The sequence below is a fragment of the Carya illinoinensis genome, chromosome 7 (genome assembly GCF_018687715.1).
Source record: "Carya illinoinensis cultivar Pawnee chromosome 7, C.illinoinensisPawnee_v1, whole genome shotgun sequence".
In the NCBI taxonomy this organism is placed as follows: domain Eukaryota; kingdom Viridiplantae; phylum Streptophyta; class Magnoliopsida; order Fagales; family Juglandaceae; genus Carya; species Carya illinoinensis.
In genome coordinates, this window is record NC_056758.1 from 420620 (window position 1) to 442822 (window position 22203).

General features: G+C 35.8%; 2 protein-coding genes across 3 annotated transcripts; both read left to right on the top strand.

Moving 5' to 3' along the window:
• Positions 1 to 14146: 14146 nt before the first annotated feature.
• Positions 14147 to 17872, top strand: LOC122315233 (probable protein phosphatase 2C 47). Of its 2 annotated transcripts, none has more exons than XM_043131046.1 (5): positions 14147 to 14591; positions 14785 to 14997; positions 15995 to 16189; positions 16663 to 16868; positions 17039 to 17872. In XM_043131046.1, the coding sequence occupies exons 2-5, from the start codon at positions 14794 to 14796 to the stop codon at positions 17592 to 17594; spliced, it is 1161 nt and encodes a 386-aa protein (XP_042986980.1). In that variant the 5' UTR covers positions 14147 to 14591; positions 14785 to 14793; the 3' UTR covers positions 17595 to 17872. The 2 variants fall into 2 exon arrangements, with proteins under 2 accessions (XP_042986980.1, XP_042986981.1); XM_043131047.1 differs by having other exon boundaries at positions 14791 to 14997.
• A 1632-nt stretch (positions 17873 to 19504) lies between these two features.
• On the top strand, positions 19505 to 21113 carry LOC122317249 (amino acid transporter AVT3B-like). The gene has a single exon (XM_043134229.1). It carries the CDS (start codon positions 19685 to 19687, stop codon positions 20963 to 20965), a length of 1281 nt encoding a protein of 426 aa, XP_042990163.1. The 5' UTR covers positions 19505 to 19684; the 3' UTR covers positions 20966 to 21113.
• The last annotated feature ends 1090 nt before the right edge of the window (positions 21114 to 22203 follow it).

Consider the following 22203-nt stretch of genomic DNA (forward strand, 5'->3'; position numbering starts at 1 on the left):
ATTTAACCTAATTGTATGCTAAAAGCACATAAAAATTGTGATGGTACTTAGACCAGTCTCAAAGCAAAGGCAAATTATGTAAGTTAAATTTTATTTAATTCAAGTCTAATATAGTATTTTTGTTACTTATACTAACTGTAATATTTTTTTTAGGATAAGATGATATCTCTTAAGGAAACTACTGCTGATCCATTTGATGAATCATCTGTCAACGATGCTTAGATCCTTTCTCAAGTTCTTAGATCACGTTCTGGATATTTGAGAGGTTTAGGACATTGCATGAAATCATCATCAGCATCGTCATCATCTTCTAAAATCATATTGAATGACGTAAGACTAAAGCATTAGATGAAGCAACACTTGAGATAAAACGATTGAGGTCTAAAGAAAAAGAATTGCTGATCTGGTTAGATCAAATAGTGGATCTTGAGGCGAGATTAGAAGAGAACATGCAGAAAAAACTAGAGTTGAATAACAAATAAATGTTTGAATAGTGGTAGTTAATGATGTCCCAAAACTCTATTCCGCCACCACAATCTTAAAATTTATTTTTTCTTTAATTATCTTTCAATTCTGATGTTCCAAAACATATGAACAATTGTGATGTTTGAACTACAATTTCTACAATATTAGTATGATATTTTTTAATAAATTCTATTATATATCATTAATACCATTCGAACAGTAAATTACAATTTATAAATCCATTCGAAGAAAAAAAATACCCATCCAAACAAAAACTAACTCATTCAAACGACAACCAAGAAATATAGTCCGTACAACCATTCAAACAATAAAATATTTGTTCGAACAATATTAATATCCAAAACCCTGTTCAAATAGACAGAATCTCCAAAAATAAAAAGTTTGTTCTAACAATCAAAGTTTATATTCGAACACAAGTCATTTGAAAAATTTATTCATTCAAACGCATAAAATATGTTCGAACATTCATTCCATTCGAACATGATCAAATATGGTCATTAGTTCAAATAAAAAATTATTATAGTTTGAACAATATGTGCCAATTTGAATGGATAGGTTTCCATTCGAATGATTTGTTGAGAAAAAAATTATTCGTCTTCAAAAAATAAATCCGTTTGAATGATTTCGACTGGGTCAGCCTAATTTCGTCCCTAAAAATTATTTTTTGAGATGAATTTCCAAATACATTCTAAGACAATCTCTTTGAGGCAAAATAGAGACGAAATTTTTTCATCTCCAAAATATTTTAGGATGAAATTTGAATTTTTTGAGACAAAATGATTTGTCTCAAAAAAACCCAAACTCATGTAGTGGGGTTTGCAATCAAAGTGATCAAACTTTTTCAATATTTTCTCAATATAATGTGATTGGGTTAAAATTATACCATTATATTTCTTATAATTCTAATACCCAAAATCACGTTCACAATACCCAAATCCTTCATATCGAAATTAGATGACAAAAATTTATTAGTACTTTCAATGCTCATATTATCAGTGTTGAAAATCAACATGTCATCTACATATAAGGATATTATAATACATTTATTTCTATTAAACTTGTTGTAGACACATTTATCAAATTCATGTATCTTAAAGCCATTGTTCACTATACCTTTATCAAACTTTTTGTGCCCTTGCTTTAGTGCTTAAGTTCATAAAGTGACTTAACCAATTTCAAACTTTATGTTCTTGGTTTGGCACGACAAATCCCTCGGATTGTTCTATATAAATTACTTTTTCTAATTCACCATTCAAGAAGGCAGTCTTAACATCCATTGATAGATTCCAAACTTTTAGATGGATGCTAAGACAATTAAAGTTCTGATAGAAGCAATCCTAACAACTAGTTTGTAGGTATCAAAATAATCTAACCCTACCTTATGGGTGAACCCTTTGTTACTAATCTTGCCTTAAACTTTTCAATTGTTCCATATCCTTTCAATTTCTTTTTAAAAATCTATTTGAAACCAATAGGTGTCGAACCAAGGGTAAATCTACTAATTTCCAAGTATTATTACCCATGATTGAGTCCATTTCATCAGTAGTAGCTTCTTTCCAAAAAGCTACATCCTGAGACTTCATAGCTCTTCATACATCAAATGATCATTTTCAACATTATGTGTCATCATGATTTGGTTACAAGATAAATCTCTTGTACCCTCTACCAAGTACACAACAAAGTCTGGTCCAAATGACTATTTAGTTATGATGTGTATACTCCCTCTTGGTTCAAATGGTTAACCAAATTCACCATTATTTTCAAGTAATATGTCTAATTTCAGTATTTTATCATTATAAAAGTGGAATTACATTGAATATATTTTTGAAAAATGAGACGTCCCTAAATTCAATCACTGTATTGACATCAACAAAATCGTTAGTTTCCACAACTAGGAACCTACAGTCAACACTAAAATGTGCATAACTTAAGAAAATGCACTCAATGGCTTTTTGTCCTAACTAATTTATCTTAGGTTCAAGTAATCTAAATATGGCTCGACAATCCCAAACCTTAAAATAATTTAAGTTTGGTTTTCTTTTCTTCCATAGTTCATATGGAGAAACTTTAGTTTTCTTGTGAGGTATTCTATTCAATATATAGCGTGTTGTAAGCATAGCTTCTCCCCAAAAACTATTTTTTAAACTAGAATTAGTAAGCATGGCATTAACCATCTCTACTAAAGTTTTGTTTTCCCTTTTCACCACTTCATTTTGTTGTGGAGTCTAAACCGTAGTAGTCTTAAGAATAATGCCTACAGATTCACAATAAGCAAGAAAATGATATTCACCTCCTCTATCAGATCTAAGACACTTTATTTTGACGTCGCATTGATTTTCTACTTTATTTTATATGGCTTAAAATTATCCAAAACTTGGTCTTTCAAATGCATAAAATAAACATAGCAATATCTAGAGAAATCATCAATGAAAGTCACAAAATATATTTTACCTCCTCTAGTAGACGTGCTATGCTTGTCACATACATCACTATGTATTAATTACAATAAAGATGAAGTTCTATCTACTTTAGAAAATGGTTTTCTTCTAATTGTTGTTTGTATGCATAATTTACATTTATCTATCATATATTTGGCATATTTAGGAATTAAGTTTAAATTAACAATGTCATCTAGTCTCCTAGCATGAATATGTCCTAAAAGACAATGTCATAAAGAATATGAATCAAGCATATAAGTAGAAAAAGTCACTCTATTATTAATATTGAGTTTGAACATGCCTTCACTCAAACATTCCTTCCCCACAAAAGTACCCCCTTTGGTTAGCACATATTTATCTTACTCAAAGACTAATTTAAACCCATACTTATTTAGAAGACTACCAAATACAAGATTTTCCCTAACTTCTAGTACATGATACACATCCTTGAGAGTCAAAGGTGAACTCCAAATCTATTGTGCCTTTGCTTTTAACTATAGTAGTGGATGAATTTTCCATGTTGATAACACATCCATCCTCCATTGCCTTGTACCTTTTGAACAACTCTGTTCTTTACAAACATGTCTTGTTGATCTTGAGCCAATCCACCTAGAGTTGTCTCCTTCGAGAAAAATGACCTCAAAAATCATGGCCACAAAATTCTCTTTGGAGTAAGAGTTTTGTTGTTTCTTTTTAAAAAAATGAAAATCTCTTTTGTAATGATCCGACTTGCCACAATGGAAGCAACTTACCCTTAGTTTCTTCTGATTCTTGCCTTGGAAGTGACTTTGTTTTCATCCAAAGTTATTCTTTCTCTTCCAGTTTTCATATCCGAATTGATTGGGTTGTCCGGGTTTGTGAGTATTCCCTTCCTCTACCATGTGCATATTCAAGATCAAAGAATCACACTCTTCCTTATCGTCTCTAAACCTTATTTCCTCTTCTATATGAAGATGTTGGCCTAGATCTTCCAGAAACCGTTCCTCCTTCCTATGTTTCAGACTTCTTTTATAGTCTTTCCATGGTGGAGCAAGTCTATTAATACTGGATGAAACCGATATATAATCATCCATTTTCATATTGTGTTGAGTGAATTGATCAAGAATATGCATAATTTCATTGAATTGTTCAATGATAGGCCTAGAATCTACCATTTTATAATTGAAAAAATTTGGTAGCCAGAAATTTCTTACTTGTAGCATCTTTTTAAAATATACTTAACCAAAAGTGCATCCCATAGATCTTTGGCGGTTGATTTGTTCTCGTAAGCATCAAACAATGTATTAGACCTTACATTGCAAATGTGACCCTTGCAGATTTAGCTGTCTTGTTCCCATTTGATTCTTGCCCGACTTTGAGCGATTGTGTGACGCCCCCAAATCCCCACGCACAGACACGGGAAAGTCGAGACTTCCGGATGGTGACATCACGGGTCACCACCCTAACGACGTGTGCCAAGTGTGTGTATAAGAAACAAATGTGCACGAAGAAACACACAGCGGATAGCAAAGTCATATAACTAAGTACCAGAATTTTTCTTAGTTTAATACAAAACTGTTCAAAACATACATAATAAAATATTACAAAATACAAATATAGTTTCTAAGCCAAATACAAAACATAACCCAACTCAGAACTCCGGCGGAGCCGCATCCTTGGGCTCAGTTTCCTCCTCCTCCTCAAACCCTGCACCAAAATCTACAAAACTAAAAATGGTGTCATAGGTTAGTAAGATCCAAACACCACTAGATAAAAACATAATAAACTCCACAATATGCAGGAAAGAATGCAAATGCTCACATTCCATAAAATCACATTTTTTCACGCACGCCAAAATCTCATTTGGCCCCAAAAACGTATTCCTCACCAACTCACGCCAAAAGTCTCATTAGGCTCAAAACTTATCCTTTAAACATAAGCTCGCCATTATCCCCGATAATGGCCCAAAAACCAAACCATCAAAGCACTATAGGCGAGAATCACAGGCGAGACTCTACCACCATCCCTGCTCACCACCGTCCCTATGCGAACACCGTAGGCAGTACTCTACCACCATCCCTACTCACCACCGTCCCTAAGCGAGCACCGTAGGCGGGAATCACAGGCAGGATTCTACCACCGTCCCTGCTCACCACCGTCCCTACGCGAGCACCGTAGGAGGGAATCACAAGCGGGACTCTACCACCATCCCTGCTCACCGCTGTCCCTACACGTGCCTCTGACTCAAACCAGTCAGTACCGTTCACATATACCATAAATCATTTCTCGCTTACAAGCCTAGCTTTCATTTTTCAAACACATGTACATGCATGCAACTACACGAAAAATTTGATTTTTCCTTTTTAAACATGAACATGCGTGCACTATACAAAGCAAATATCAAGGCACAAATATCTCAAACAAACATCAACATCAACCCAACCACTCCGTCCTCAATCTATCCAACCCCCGAACTCCTCGAACTCAGTCCAGAATCAACCAACCAACAGATAAATATTTATTGTAAGAGTAAAATATATTTAAATCTAAAAGTAGGGTTTAGAAAATACTTACAGCGCTATACGGTAGTTTTTTAAAGCTTTCAGCGTTACAAACGGCGGAGGAAAAGCAACGTAACAGTGTAATTTACACTGTGGCCGTGGGTAATAAATTATCCACTTTCGAACGGGGACAAACCAAGGCACGAAATTGATAGGGAATGGTCTTGAGATGTTTATGAAACTAAAGGAAACGAGTTTTAGCCGTGGGTGGTGGTGGAAACGGCGGTGAATGAGCTTAAAGGGGCTGAACGGAGTTGAGCTCGTGGGAGCTGCTCCGGCAATGGATCGAGGCTGAAAATGGGTGGGTTAGGTCGGCAAGAGGTAGAGGAAGAACCTGTGAAGAGATGGTGGTTGGAGGTGGTGTGACGGAGTCGGAATCGGTGAAAATCCGTGTGGCTTGGAGGAGCTCGTGGTGGCTAACGGTGGCTCGGATGGAGGTGAAACTTGGTAGGGATGTTCACCGGTGAGAGGGGAAGAAAACTGGGTAGGTGGTGTAGGCCACACCACCGGCGAGCGGCGGTTCTGGGCTACTAAAGCAACCGGCGATAGGGAGAAAAACAGGGCTGGTGCCGTGACTTCCAACCATGCGTGGCGGCTAATGGCTGGTCCGATGGCTCTAAAAATTGGTGGGGATGATCTCTGATGGGAGGGGAAGAGAATGGTGGGGGTGGTGTACTACACGGCGGTCGGACGGCGACACACTGGGCGGTCAAAAGGGCAGCGACGGTAAGGAGAAAGAGAAGAGGCAGCTAGAGGGGAGAGAGAAAACGGGGAGGAAAAGAAGAAAAAAAAAAGAAAGAAAGGAAAGAAAAGAAGAAAAAGAAAAGGAAAAAGGGAAAAATAAAAAGAGAAAAGAAAAGAAATGAGATCCAGTCCTCACTCCAGAAACCAAAAACTGATCCGCCGAAAACGATATTAAAAACCGTAAAAAGACTAAATAAATTAAACACCGCATCAAATAAATTAAAATCAATTTAAAAAAATAATTTAAAATAAATAAACCAATATATTAATTAAATTAAAAACAACCTTTTAGTGAAAATACACGTGAAAACGAGTTATCACAGATTGTCTCATCCTTATTTGCAAGTGGCCTAGGAGTGGTTAAAACATACAGCACTTTAAGACTAGCTAAGAGAAAATGCATCTTCTTTTGCTAGCATCAAAAATTGGCTCCATCTAAACGTTCGAGTTAAACAAAATTTGCAACAAACTCTCTCAATCTATGTGCCATTTATAATCAAATATTGTCATAAAATTGTTGATATAATAAGGGGCTGCTAAACAAAAAATAGTGAGAGAAAAGTTTGCTTCAAGCTTTTTACTAGGTCGTTTTCTTTAAGACAATATTCACCTCCACCAATGATAGTATGTATAGAGGTTACAAGCGAATTTTCCTCTAAGATACAATCAAGCCCAGAACAAGTCTATTTGTCTAACGATGTTATGCACACATGAAATTAAATCCCGAATACTCTCAAGAAATTAGAAATCTGCTCTCTCGAGAACGAAAATATTCTAACAAGTTTTGAAAAACTGAGAGAGAGAGAGAGAGAGAGAGAGAGAGAGAGAGAGAGAGAGAGAGAATTTCAAAATTGGTTTATGAGATCTCCAATTGGTAAGCCAACGGGTCTATTTAAAGATAGCTAAAAGGTGCAAAAGAAAAGTTATTACTTTTTATTTTTCAAAAAACTATTCAGAATACGTATATATATTGTGTCTGTTGCCATAAGACACAACACTTGGACATGGTCCAATGGTCACCTCGTTTCTCCTCCAACCAACACCAGTTCGAATAACAACGTGCTCGCATTAGGCCTCGCACGTGGCTCCTAATCCGCATTGCAGTGCCTTGGAGGTGGTTCCACCTCTCAGACTACCAAATTTATTGATTTTATTGATTATAACTTCTTTTGTGGCATGCCTATCTTGGATTTTAAGTACACTTGACCCTGTAGACATGATGGTGTTTATATTTGGAAAAGACTTGACCGGCCCCTTGTCAATCACCTTTGGTCCAATTATTTCCTCATGTTACTCTCACCCATCTTGATCTTGAGAGAAACCACTCTTACCATTCTACCATTCTTCTTGAGAATAAGAATGCTTTCATATTCGGCCCTTCCTCTTTTAAGTCCCAAAGGATGTGCTCAAAATACCCATCTTTTTTTACTTTCTTTCTGCTACTTAGAGTCAACCATGTCATCTTTCTAGCCTTAATTAATTCAATTTTAAATTAAAATGCCTGAAAATTACTTTAAAGGATTATAACTTTTCAATTTTTGGCAACATTTTTCAAAAACTTGCTATTGATTTAAGAGACAAAATTTAGGTTGAACTTTCACAACATTCTCATCTCGAGTCAGATCAAATTATTTTGCAATCCCGAAAAAGACTATGATAACATGTTGCTTCAAGAATATATTTTTTTTTTCAATAAACAATAGTCAAGAACTCAATTGCTAGCAAAAGGGGACAAAAACATGAAATGTTTCCATCAAATGGCTTCCCATAAGGGGAGAAAAGATTTACTTACTTCTATCACTCTTCTCGGTGGCTCTTCTTCCTTGGAACATTTTATCATTCTTAATGCAGTTGTAGACTATTTCCAACTCAACTAACAGTTGAACTTGTTCAGGAAGCCCCTCCCTTGCTCGACCTTATCCCCCACTAGTCTTCTTATCCCCACTAGTCTTCTTATCCCCACTTTTCTCTTAGAAGATGACAATAGTTCCATGCTTATCCTCCCACATTGGAGGAAGTTAAGCAAGCGGTTTTTAGTATTCCTATTGAATCATCCCCAAGTCCGCATGATTTTTCTTCTTCTATTTAACTTGTTGGGATATTATTTATCCTTATCTTTACGAGGCTATCATTGAAGTTTTTCATGGTGGAGCATTACCTTCCTCTTTCAAGCATTCTTTCATCACTTTGATTCCTAAAATGGATACCCCTTCATCCTTTTTTTTTTATTTCAGCCTATAAATTTATGTCAAGTCTACAATATTATTTCTAAAATTCTTGCCACTCACATTGCCTCTTTACTTCCCAATCTCATTTTAGCCTGCCAAGGGGCTTTTGTTGTAGGGATGCTTTTTTTAATTAGGAGTGAAATCCATTCAGTCTGACCCGATCAATTCATAAGAGAATTTTTGGATCGAGATGAAAATTTTGGTTCACCCTATTTCCAGATGGAGACTAGACCAATTAACCCTATAGACAGAACCAGACCATTACCTATCTGTTCAATAGGTCCATTTGGTCAAGCTCAGTCCAGGCCAGTGTCAAATGGGACAAACATATAAAAATCCCAAAATCACTTCTAATGTGTATTTTTGGCCCAAACATACAAAGAAAACCCCCCCCAAAAAATTTTATATTTTTTAATATAAATTATTTAATTTTATTTGCACATTTTGTACTTAAAAATAGCCTAAAAATAGTTTGAGAAATTATAAAAATTATCCATATCCCTTCATGAGAATTAAAAATTATCATAATAAAGTTAAAAACAAAAAATAGAGAAAACGAAGTTGAAAAATGCAATATCATCCAAAAATTAAATACATATAATCAATGGTGATAGATTAAATAACAATTACATAATTAACTTATGCAACTACTATATAAAAGAATATACATAATATTTTAAAAAACGATATATATACTTCGGTCAGTCCTGTCTGGTCCAAAAAACCCAGAACTTGGGACCGGACCAAAAATTGAAATTCTAATATTATATAGACTAAAACCAACCAATATACTTATCAGTTTGGTCTAATTTTTCAATTTGGACCGGTAAACTTACACCCCTACTTTTTATAACAAATCTCTAACACAAGCTGACTCACGGTCTTGCTAGGTAGGTTAGGTGTAACAATGTCATGCTCAAGGTTGATATGGCCAAAGTTTTTGCTAGAGTTAATTGGCATTATCTTTCTTGCATCCTTGCTTCTTTTGGCTTTAATAGGGATGTGAGCTCTATGTTCCAACATTGTTTCTCTCATCCTACTTTTTCTATCTACCTTAATGGTAGCCACAATAGTTATTTTATCTCTTGTAGGGATTTAAAACATGGTGACTCCTTATCACTCCTGATCTTTATTTTTAGTGAAAGCCTTTAAGCAGAAGTCTTAGCCATCTCATAGAGGCTGGTCACACCATTCTCTATGCTATCCCTTGTCGTTGCACCTCTATTTCTCATAATCTCTTTGTGGATGACCTTTTGATCTTCACTAACAGTTCAAAGAAAAGCCTCAATAATCTTATGGGATTCATTTCTCGTTATGAGATTATCTCTGGGCAAAAAATTAATTATTCTAAAGGCAAGTTTCTTCTTTACAAGAATGTTTATAGATCTAAAAAGCACATCATTGAGGCTACAACTAAGTTTAGAGAAGGAGAACATCCCCCTACTTACCTTGGGGCCCCATCTCTTTATGTAAAGATTCCTATATTTGCTTATGATATCATCATCTCCAAGATTTGTAAGAAGGTTGCTAATTGGAAAGATCGTCTTGTATCTGTTGGGAGAAACTTATCCTGCTACTTATGATCTCTTCTATTGCTATCTAATTCTCTTTGTTCTTCAACCCCCCAAAAAAGTGGTTGATGTCATTTATGAATCTTTCACCACTTTTTTCTAGGGGGATGTAGAAGGATTTTCCAAGAAAAAATGGATCTCTTGGAATCTCATTTCCCTCCCATCCTCTAAAGGCGATTTGAGTCTTGGAAATTTATATGATATCCTCAAAGATCTTCATTGTAAACTGGCTTAGAATTTTATGTGGTTTAAGTCCCTTTGAGCTAAATTCTTATAGCAAAAATACATGCATAATGCACCCCACTAAATCACATTATGGCTAAACCTTTTCACTCTTAACTCTTGAAATGCAATCTGTAAGTTCCTACCTATCATTCACTAGAATAGCCAATGGGGAATTTGCGCTGGTGACTTAAGTGTTTGGTATGATAATTGACCCCACTATGGTTCCCTTTTTCAAAAGCATTTTAACATTTTTAATCTCACCTTGCAAATCAAGAATGTATGTTCCCCTTCTGGCTTAGGATTGGATTTCAAATCTGGGTGATCACTCTCTTCTCGAGGAAATTAGTCAATACACTATCACTCTTAAATTTGGTATAAGACACCAGAATTTGGAAGCTAGCACTCTTCATATGGTCTCTTCACTACTAAATCAGCTTGGGACCTAGTTAGGAATCGCTCTCCCTTTTTCCCTTTGCTTATTTCATTTGGAACATAGCCCTACCTAAGAAAATCTCTGTCTTTGCTTGGAAATCTTGGCATAATAGTATTCGATGATAGGACCCAAAAGTGTGGGATTCTCAGCATTTCTAAATGCAATTTATGTTCTGGTGGCTTCGTGGAAAATGTCAATCATCTCTTTTTCTGATTATGCTCTTAGTGATGCAGTTTGGCTTTATATCTCCTCTCTTTGGTCTCATTTCCACTACTTATACTAGTTGGAAAAATAGAGCAAGCTACTGGTGGTACTCCTTTCAGAGTTCTGACCAAGTCCATTTAACTGCTACATTTAATTTCGGCTCTTATTTTTTGGGAGATTTGGCTTGCTAGTAATAGGGCTCATTTTAAGGACATCTAACCCAACTCCATTGCCATTATCCATAAGGTTAGAATCTGGTTAAGAGATCTTAGACCTAGTTTGGATAGCGAAATCCTCTCATCTTATCCTATATGATCTCATTTCATTTTATCAGACCTCATCTTAATATCCAAACAATACAAACATAAATACTTTTTAATTTTAAATAGTCAACTTTTTCATCTAATCATTATAATTTTTCCAAACTTCCAAACAAAATTATAAAAAAAAAAAAACATTTGTACTTTTTCAAATTTCAAAATAAAAATTATATTTTAACTTCAGAATATTTTTATTCAACTTTTTATCTCTCATTTTTCAAAACCCTATAAAATATTTTAATTCCAACTATTTCACTATTATTTACAAACTATTTTACTACTATTTACATCTTATCTCATCTCACTATCTAAATAAGGCCTTAGTCCCCTTTTCAATGCCTCCGTTATGAGGTCTCTCCATATTCATGTTACTACTATTAGGTCTAAGGGCCCTTCTTGGTCAAGTGATTCTCTCCTCCTTTTGGTTCGCTTAAGTTGAAGATTGGTGGGGTTTTTAAAGGAAACTCTTGCCCTATTGATTGTGGGGGAATCCCAAGTCCTTACGAGGGTTCTTTCATTGCTAATTTCTCTTATTTTTTAGGTTTGGGTACTAATACTTTTTGTCGAATTATCTGCACTAAAAATGGGTCTTGCCTTATATTACCATCTTAGTGTTACTGAGTTTATTGTGGAATTTGGCTCTCTTCTTACTGTTAATTAGCTTAATAATAATTCTTCACCCTTTTGGTATTATTCAGGCATTTGGGATAACATTCTTTAGTTCAAAATGTTTTTTTTTTCTAGTATTCTTTCCCCTTTTTGAATTTCAACACATGGTTCATCTCCTTTATGGTAGGTATCCATTCTTTTTTGGTATTAAACTTTTAGTATGATTGTATTAGTTATTGTTAGGTTTATATATTTTTATAGGAGTTTGGTTTTAGGATTTTTTGTAAACTCCTTGTTTCTCTTCGTATAAAGTATTCTTTCTTTCTTTTTCTTTTTTTAAAGTGAAGCATTGTTTCCTTTATTCGATAAACGGACAATTACAACTTCTAACTTGAAAATACAAGCCAAAACTAACAGTTCACACTCTCCAGCCCACAAATTTCTTTGTGGCTGGTAGGGTCTTGTCCCACGCCTCCAGACTAACTGTCTGAGAGACAGACCTCCAGACTAAACGTTTAGGAGACACATATCTATCTTAGACCATCGTCTAAGATAGAACACACAACTCCCCCTCCCAAGGAGTGGAGTACAAATTCTACGGACCCTCGGTTCTAGAGAGACAAACTCTACGGACCCTAGGTCCTAGAAACAAAATTTCCTAATACTCCATAATGCAAAATAAAAAATACAAAATAATCAATCCAAAAAACACAATATAAAAAATACAACTGGACTGATGAGTACACCATGGGCCCAGCCCAACAAACCTAAAAGCCCTAAAGACAAGTGGGCAACACGTGGACCATAAGGGCTGAAGGACACACAAAGGGCCGGCTAGGGTTTCATCACTAACTCTCCCGCCGCCCCCCTTCTTCTTTCTTTTCACTTCTGTGCAACACTGATCTGCCATGCCGGTTTCCATGCACACTGATCCGCTGCCAAAGCCAAAGAGATGGAAGGCCAACGGCCTTTCCGTCGTGATCTAGCACCTCTGCTCGTATCACCAACAAACCGAACAGCACGCCTCTAGCTGACTAGCAGCCCTACCGTAGCCTCGCCTCACCTTGCCATAGTCCAACGCCTTCAGCCTTGTGCCACCAAAACAGGGTGGCCAGCCTCTCACCCCTATCCAGATCCTCCCCCCTCAATGAAACCACCATGCCTCTGTTCGCATCTCCTTCGCGATGTGCCACCCAACTTCAGGGTTGCGCTCGGGAGCGGTTCCTATTTGGTTACAGATGGTCCTCACCTCAGGGCGGCTCTGTATAGAGAGCAAAAAGTGCACCACCACAACCACCAGCACCAACTGGAAAAACAAGCAAAAAGCACCCAAAATCAAACAAAAGACTAGAAGAAAAGTAAATGAAACAAAATAAAATTAACAAACAAAGCTCACGGGCTCCCCCCTCCCTCAAGACTTATTTTTCGATTAACTGTCTAGAGAGAATGAGGAGGTTCTCTCTCTAGAAATTCTAAAACTCGGAAGTAAAGTATAAAATATTCTTTCGATGTAAATGAGGGTCAATAAAAATTGAAAACCATCATTGTTTAGAAAACATAATAATAATAATGATAATTTTATTTGCAAAACTACAAGGTACAAATAAGGCTCAGTTTGGATTGAGAAACACTATCAATCAATTTTATCTCATTTTATCATTATAATTTTTATAAATTTTCACATAAAATGCAATACACAATTCAATTTTTTCAAATTTTAAAACAATAATAATATAAAAAAATAATATCCTAACAATATTTTATTCGATTTTTTATTTTCATTTCAGTTCATCTCATTTCAATTCACTATCAAAACCTAACCTTAAATATTTCCATGTTACGTAACAATGGTTTATATACATTGGAATATTTGTCTATGGATATTCGATGGTAATGTTTATATGTTTGGAGTCTTTTGTGACAGTTTTTCAAATGAGTCACCAAAAATTATCTTTAGTGATTTTTTTTATTATTATTATTTTACCATCAGACAGAATAAAAATGTTCCAAAAAACAATTTTTGTGGCGACGAAGAAAGCAAGCAAGGCTGCGTACTAAAAGGAGGCCCCGATGTTTTATATAAGCTGAAGACTACGTCTCTTGCTCTGCTGCAAGTACGTAATGGAAGCCATTTGTCACGAGTCACTTGGAGATCCAGCTTCTCCCTCGGTTTCTCGATGGCAATTGTCAATTGTTGGAGGCAATATCCGGCCTGAGTGCAAAACAAGATTGCGCTCTTTATGATGAAAGCATCTCTTACACTTTGGGAAAATTAATGTAAAATAGAGGGACAGGCACCTACCGAAAATAAACTAATAAAGACATTAGCATGCCGATATTGCAACAAGTAGTGCACATTTTACCGAGAGCAAGCCACATGTCATTAGCCTAATCTCCTTTGCAACCGCTACAATGGCGACCGCGAAAGCAGGATTTTCCTCTCACCTCTTCATATATATAAATGGAACCAATTAATCTCCAACGGTCATCCATTTCCCATTACTGTGCTTTGGCTTCGAAAGATCACCCTCATGCATTTGCTTTGTCTTTAGCTTTTGGAATTCTTGGTCACTGCGATATATTTCATCTGGATTCTGCGAGTTTTTATCCATATTCTTTTGGGACAACAAAGACTTGGGCATGGAGATGCGTTTGGATCCTTGGAAAGTCCGAGAAATGTTGGTGGGTTACAGTTTTCTTGGTAGCAAGAAAGCCGTTTCTTGTGATTTGTATACATACCTCGCAGGATTTTAGTCTTGGAACAAGTGCTTGAGCAGGTGGAGAGTACAGCTGGTTCGTACTGTATGGGCTTTCGGGTTTTTGTCTAAAAATGGGACTTTTATTTTAAAATTGTGAGCAATGGGTGTAATCTGACAGAATTGATTTTCGGAAAACTCTTGGGAATCCAGCGAATGACATTTTCTGGAGCTCTTTCTTTGTTTTGCATTTTTGGTTATGATTAATGGATTGAGTTCTTTATGGGTAGGGGCAGAGAATGGCTACAGGAACTGAGTTCTCGCCTCAGATGGCCGTAATGGATGGTGGGTGCTTGAAGGAAACTGGTGTGACTACCATGGAGGGTCAGAATTATAATAATGATGATACATTGGAAAGCATGGCCCAGATTAATACGAGGAAACCCCCGCGAAACCTCTCTGTTATGCGGCATTGCACTAGCTCTGCTTTGTTGGCTGAATCGGTGAGCAAATCCTCTTGTCCTCCAAACTATTTTGTATATTAACTATTTATACAATTTGATAGTCCTTAAGGTCTGCTCATTGATACAAATTGTATGTGGATTTGCAAGAGAGGATGACTTCTAATTCTGTAATGTGCTTTATAGGGAAAGGAAATGTGGATCGTGCTTATGGATATATAGGAAATTGATTCTTGTTGAAATCACCAGAGTAATATACTAATATGTTATGTTTTTAGAAGGATCTGTCTTTTGGCAAGTCAAGGATTTATATGCGCACATTATCTGTATCGTATTAGAAAAATGTTCCTCTTATCATATTTTAATCATATTCATTTCATCATTATTGATGTGGTATCAAAAGTAGATTAGTGAAAAATAACACATAATTTTTTAATAATTTGATGACAAATATGAGGTGATCAAAGGAAGATGTTTAAAAATACCATAAATATCATTTCTCATTGTATTAAGTTTTAGTCCCTGAAAAGCCAAATAAATCTTAGTGTTAGATTGTGTCTCATTGAAGAAACCAAAAGGGTCTGGGTTAGTGAACATTATCCCGTCCCATTGGCCTGCTTTTCTAATCAATTTTAATCTTCCCTTCTAAGAATCAGCAAAAGATACTTCCTATGTATTGTTTTCTTGCATTTGTTAAGTAAAACATTATATTTTGGATAACTAAGCTTGTTAGAGCAAAGACTCAACACTCCAATGCAAGGTGCATTCTAGATTCAATTATCAGAGATCCTTCTAGAATCAACTAGATTCACTTCTCTGTGAAGTTTATACCATAATGTCCTTTGTTTAACATCAGGTCAAAACCTGTATACATTTTATATCATCCTCAGTTTAATATGCTCTTTGTATCTGTACTTGCATGTGGATTGGCTTAGGTGGAATATAGGTGCGAGGCTTTGAAGAGTTTTGAGTTGTTGTCTTCCTACAATGCTTTCAAAATAGATTTCACTGATTATTTATTTATATTCCTTTAATGTAGGAATTAGATATTGGGAATTTAGGCTTGAAGTCACCTTCGGATGAGAAAGCTGGATTTTTACCTATATGTCGCTCAGGAAGCTGTTCTGAGAAGGGGCCAAAACAGTACATGGAGGATGAGTACATCTGTGTAGATAATCTTGATCAACATCTTGGCATTGCAGCAAAATTCTCTTGTCGTGGTGCATTTTATGGGGTGTGTAACTTATTTGAATAGTATGCGTCTATTACTTGGCTGAAACACATTAACACATTCACGAGTGGAGTCTCATAGTAATGCATCCAAAAAGTTCTTAATCGCTTTTGGAACATTGTAATTTAAATGCATGCATCCCAGTTTGCGGATGCAGGCATTCATTTGCCAAGCTGCATGACATTAGCCATCTTATCATGATAGTTTATTAGGCATTCTTTTACTGATAATATGGCAATATGAAGACACACGAGGGGAAATCCCTCCCTCCCTAAGAGGGTTTGAACCCAATAAATACTAGACTCAGTGGTGACTCTTTTTTTAGCTACTTTTAGCACATATTTGTCACTTTCCCAGATGTTGCTCATGTCTAACCTGTTAGGGCCTACACACCAAGGAGCATCTATATAAAATTCCTCAATCACTCTACACTGTAAGTCAATGGCTGATTAAAGTAATGTGTGCGGTATACACAGGTGTTTGATGGACATGGCGGTATAGATGCTGCGTCATTCATCAGAAAGAACATACTTAACTATATTGTTGAAGACCCTCATTTCCCATCTGGAATGAAAAAGGCAGTTAGGAGTGCTTTTGTGAAGGCTGATCATGCATTTGCAGATGCTGCAACTCTTGATAGCTCCTCTGGCACCACGGCTCTGACTGCCCTAATCATGGGAAGGTTAGGATTTGTACTCCAAAACTACGTATCACTGTTGCAAATAAAATTGGTCTTGACAGGTTCAGGTATTGGTTTTTTCATTGAAGTTGACGCAACATAATAAGGTTTAGTGTTCCACCTGAGTGGTGTTTACATTGTTGCAAATATTTATTTAACACTAAATACCACAGGACCATGTTAATTGCTAATGCTGGGGATTCTCGAGCGGTGTTGGGCAAGCGAGGAAGAGCAATTGAGCTATCCAAAGACCACAAACCCAACTGCACCTCTGAAAGACTTAGAATTGAGAAATTGGGTGGTGTCATTTATGATGGCTACCTTAATGGTCAATTGTCAGTGGCACGTGCCCTTGGAGACTGGCATATCAAGGGCTCTAAATGTTCAAACTGCCCGTTAAGCTCTGAGCCAGAATTAGAGGACATTGTCTTGACAGAAGAAGACGAGTTTCTGGTATTGGGTTGCGATGGCTTGTGGGATGTGATGAGCAGCCAGTGTGCAGTTACGATGGTGAGGAAGGAACTAATGGTGCATAATGATCCTGAGAAGTGTTCAAGAGCACTTGTCAAGGAGGCACTCCAACGTAACACCTGTGATAACCTGACAGTTATTGTGGTCTGTTTCTCTTCAGATCCACCTCCTAAGATTGAAATTCCTAAATCCCATAAGAGGAGGAGTATATCAGCTGAAGGGCTTGATCTTCTCAAGGGCGTCTTGAATGGTTTATGAACAAGATTTTTCAGAAGACTTTTTTCAAGACAAGAATGGATGTATACTTCTTCTATGGGGCATTTTTCTCACCATGTGTTGCCCCCTCCCAACTGTGGTCCGACATTTGCTGGTTTCTTTGAAAAATCGTATTGTGTATTTGAGATACTTGTGGACAGTCTAAGACTCTAAATTCTGTAGGTTTTTATTTTTCAGAATTTCTATTACCATTTATAACTTGTTTTATGACTTCGAATTCGGCAAGTTTTGATTAGTAATGGCATGTGTAACTTCAAGAATTGAAGTTTTGCAAAAACCTCCTTTTTCCATTTTTTGATTGGATGGAGCAAATGAAGGAGAGTTGTTCGTTCATCTATTTATTTTTTCTTGAGGGATGCTATTCATCATTCTACATCACACACTTTACATATTTTTTTTATTTGAATAATGCTACTCATAGTCTCAATTATCATCATCCCATGAATCATGATGTGGCATCTGATAATTAGAGACTATTTATTATATTTCATTTGTGAACTTATTATCTAATATCATGTCATAGAATAATAAGATGATGATGATATTGGATATTATGTTAAAAATTAAATAATATATTATTATTATATTATTTTTTAATATTATTTTTGTTATAAAATTTAAAAAAATTAAATTCTATTTTATATTTTATGTAAATATTTAAAAATAATCTTAATAATTATATAAAATTTTACGTAATCAAACCGTCTCTAACTTGTTCTCCCGTCAGGTCCAGACAAACCATTATGCTTAAAACAAAAAATAAAGGTGGGCTTACGAAGCGTTGGGCCGAGACACTTTAACAGACTGTCCTACTCACACTCATCCCCCGATGCCATGGGATTAATGTTGTGAGAGAGTGGGGTCGACAACATTAAAAATAATAAAATTAAAATTCTATTCTTTTCATGGGGCTTCCGTCACTCTTATGTTGCTTTTTTAAAACAGACAATAATCTACACAACCTTTGAGTTTGTAAGTTTTGTGAATACCTTTTGACAATAAGTGAGAAACATTATTTTTTAAAATAATTACGGGAGACTTATACATCATACTTTCTATTGATTGATTGTTAATAATTTATTGATGCGTGGTTAAAATAATTGTCATTTCCTCCTTTCTCTATGGCCCATTAGTACTAAGTAGAGGCCGACCATTAGGTGAGTCACTGTCAACTCATGTTTGCTTGTCGGGATGCGTCAAAATTATGTTTTATTTTTATAAAAAATAAATAAATAAACTTAGTTTAGAGTGACTTCTTACATAAAGTTATTTATAAATGGATAAAATTTATCATGAATACGTCAGATTATAAATAATTTTTATTATAAAATAAATTTAATATATCATATTAAATTATATAATATAAATTTATTTTTATATTTTGTCAAATAATTTTCAACAGTTTGTCATCACTTTAGTTCTTAAAAAAGAAGCTATATGCAATCTTGAAATAATATACCTGAAATAGATTGCCCAATTTAAAAATATTATTCTTTTAAATCATAAAATTAAAGACTTGAGTTTTAGAATTTGTAGAAATCAAGACAAGCTTATTCCCATTTAATGAGTTCAATACTAAAAATGGCATGTTTAGATGTCATATTGTTGGGTACTAAAAATGTATTTCTAAATATTTATTTTTATTATTATAAAATATAAATGTGAATAACGGAATAATAGAAAGTTATAATATATGCGTTAGATACATTAAATTCTCAAGAATTAAATGTGTTTTTTTTTTTTTTAACGATTTTGGACATAAATATTGCAGTCAGACGTCGAGTAGTCTGTCAGAAATAGAATGATGTCACTTTTGCCATGTTGGACACACCCCAAGTGCCCTTTACGACACGATTCCTAAAAGCCAAGTAAAGTAGAAGGTATCCCCAGTCGCTCTGGCTTTTGATGAAGAAATATAAGAGACGAGAGACCAAGTTCTACAAAAACTGCTTAATCCTCCGTCCATAATCGATTGCATCTCCTCTTCCTTCCTACTCCTCCAGCAAGCTACTAAGTTTTTGTGCTCCAAATAGCCGTCCCCCCCCCCCCCCCCCCCCCCCCCCAAAATTGCCATGGGACTAGAGAAGGAAGCAAGCTCATTCTCACATGTACTTCAAGTTCCGCGGGATGATGCGGTCACCCCTCTCCTTCCCAAATCACCCCGCCGCCTCTCCTCCCAATCCAAGACCTTCGCCAACGTCTTCATCGCCATCGTCGGCGCAGGCGTTCTCGGCCTTCCCTACACCTTCAAGAGGACCGGCTGGCTCTTGGGCTTCCTCATGCTCTTCTCCGTCGCCCTCCTCACCTACCACTGCATGATGCTCCTCGTCCACACCCGCCGCAAGCTCCAAGACCCTCTCCTCATCGGCCTCTCCGGAATATCCTCCTTTGGCGACCTCGGCTTCGCCGTCTGTGGTCCCCTAGGTCGCTTCTCCGTTGACGTCATGATCGTTCTCGCCCAAGCTGGCTTCTGCGTTAGCTATTTGATTTTCATAGCCAATACTCTATCTCATCTTTTCGATCCCTCATTAACGACTCGGATTCTTGGTTTGACCTCGAAGACCTTCTATCTCTGGGCTTGTTTTCCTTTCCAGTTGGGGTTGAATTCGATTCCTACCCTGACCCTTTTGGCTCCCTTGAGTATTTTCGCCGATGTGATCGATTTGGGAGCTATGGGCGTGGTGATGTTGGAGGACGTGATGATTTTTCTTCAGCAAAGACACGCTTTGCAGGCTTTTGGGGGCCTTTCCGTTTTCTTTTATGGTCTGGGTGTGGCTGTATACGCGTATGAAGGGATTGGAATGATTTTGCCGTTGGAGTCGGAAGCTAAAGAAAAGGAGAAGTTTGGGAAGGTCTTGGGATTGTGTATGGCTTTCATTTCTCTGTTGTATGGATTATTTGGAGCTCTGGGTTACTTTGCTTTCGGTGAAGAGACCAAAGACATCATTACCACCAATCTGGGCCAAGGATGGATTAGCACTTTGGTACAGTTGGGACTGTGCGTGAACCTGTTCTTCACCTTGCCACTGATGATGAACCCGGTGTATGAGGTGGTTGAGAGGCGATTCTGTGGCTCAAGGTACTGCTTGTCGGGGAGGTGGATTATAGTTTTAGGGGTGAGCATGTTGGCTTTGTTGGTGCCTAATTTTGCAGATTTCTTGTCACTAGTGGGTAGCAGCGTGTGTGTCATTCTGGGGTTTGTGTTGCCAGCTCTGTTTCATTTGTTGGTGTTCAAGGAAGAAATGGGTTGGACTGGGATGGTTTTGGATGGGGCAATTGTGGTTTTGGGAGTCGTTATTGGAGTCACCGGAACCTGTTCTTCAATCATGGAGATACTTGCAACCAAAGTCTGATTTCATTGTAATGGGGCTTTATGTTATTTTGGAATCAATTAAATTTGATACCATTGTAATCTTATTCTATTTACTCTGTTGTTGTAGATTATTAGGTAATTGTACTGAAGGCTTGGTTTGAGAAATGAATCTGGCTTTGGTTTTTTCAGGGACTCAGTTGTTCAATCATGGTATGAATATCATACATGACATTCGGCATTGACCGAATAGGTGGAAATGGCAAGTGCATTGAATTCAAAACCTTACACCATTGGAGAATCCGACTAAAGCCGTGTGAAGTGAGGAGATGATATTATTCTTGAATAAAATAATCGATATCTGTACGGAAATGGAGAAATTCGAAATAATTAGGCTTGTTTTGATGTGAAGAGTATTTCAGATCTTCTGCTAATAGGAGCCAAATAATTTATAGATAATAATAAAATATTAATGAATAGATTATAAATATATTAAACTGTTTAAAAATAATAATGTAGTATTCTTACATGAGATTAGTTTACAAATAAACTTTAAAAAATGGTCGAATATAATAATAGTATAATTGAGACGAGCTTGAAATGTTTTCTTTAAGAAAAATTATACTTATCAATTTCACATACTATATATCATGTATAATTTTTTTTTTCTCTTATTAAATATGTAGTATATGAATAATAAGTAAAAGAATTTAATTAATTAAGGAATAATAAAAGTAAAAATATTTTTTAAAAATTAAAAAAATAATAATTCTAAAATATAAACAAACACAAATATTAAAAAATAAAGAAATGGTAGACTTTGTCGGTAGAAATTGTCGATGAGAATATCATTTTCCTTCTAAAAATTCGAGGACACGAGGGATTAGAGGGTAGATAACCACATGTGCTTTTAATAGAAAACTCAAAACAATTCTTAACCTACTAATACCAATAATTTAAAGTAAATCTATATTTTAATTAAAATTCAAGATATATTACTTAGCATTCTACTTGTGATTAACTCAATGACCATTGAGCCACTCTTTAATTATTTTCTAATTTTATTATCTTTTCTCTTTTATAAAATGAGAATATAGAGGGAGTGGAAGTTCATACTTTTACCCTATAAATTTTGAGGATGTTTGGATAGTGAGATGAAATGAGATAATTTTAAATGAAAGTTAAATAAAATATTATTATAATATTATTTTTTAATATTATCATTATTATGAAATTTAAAAAATTGAATTAAAATTAAAAAAATTAAATTATTTATTATAT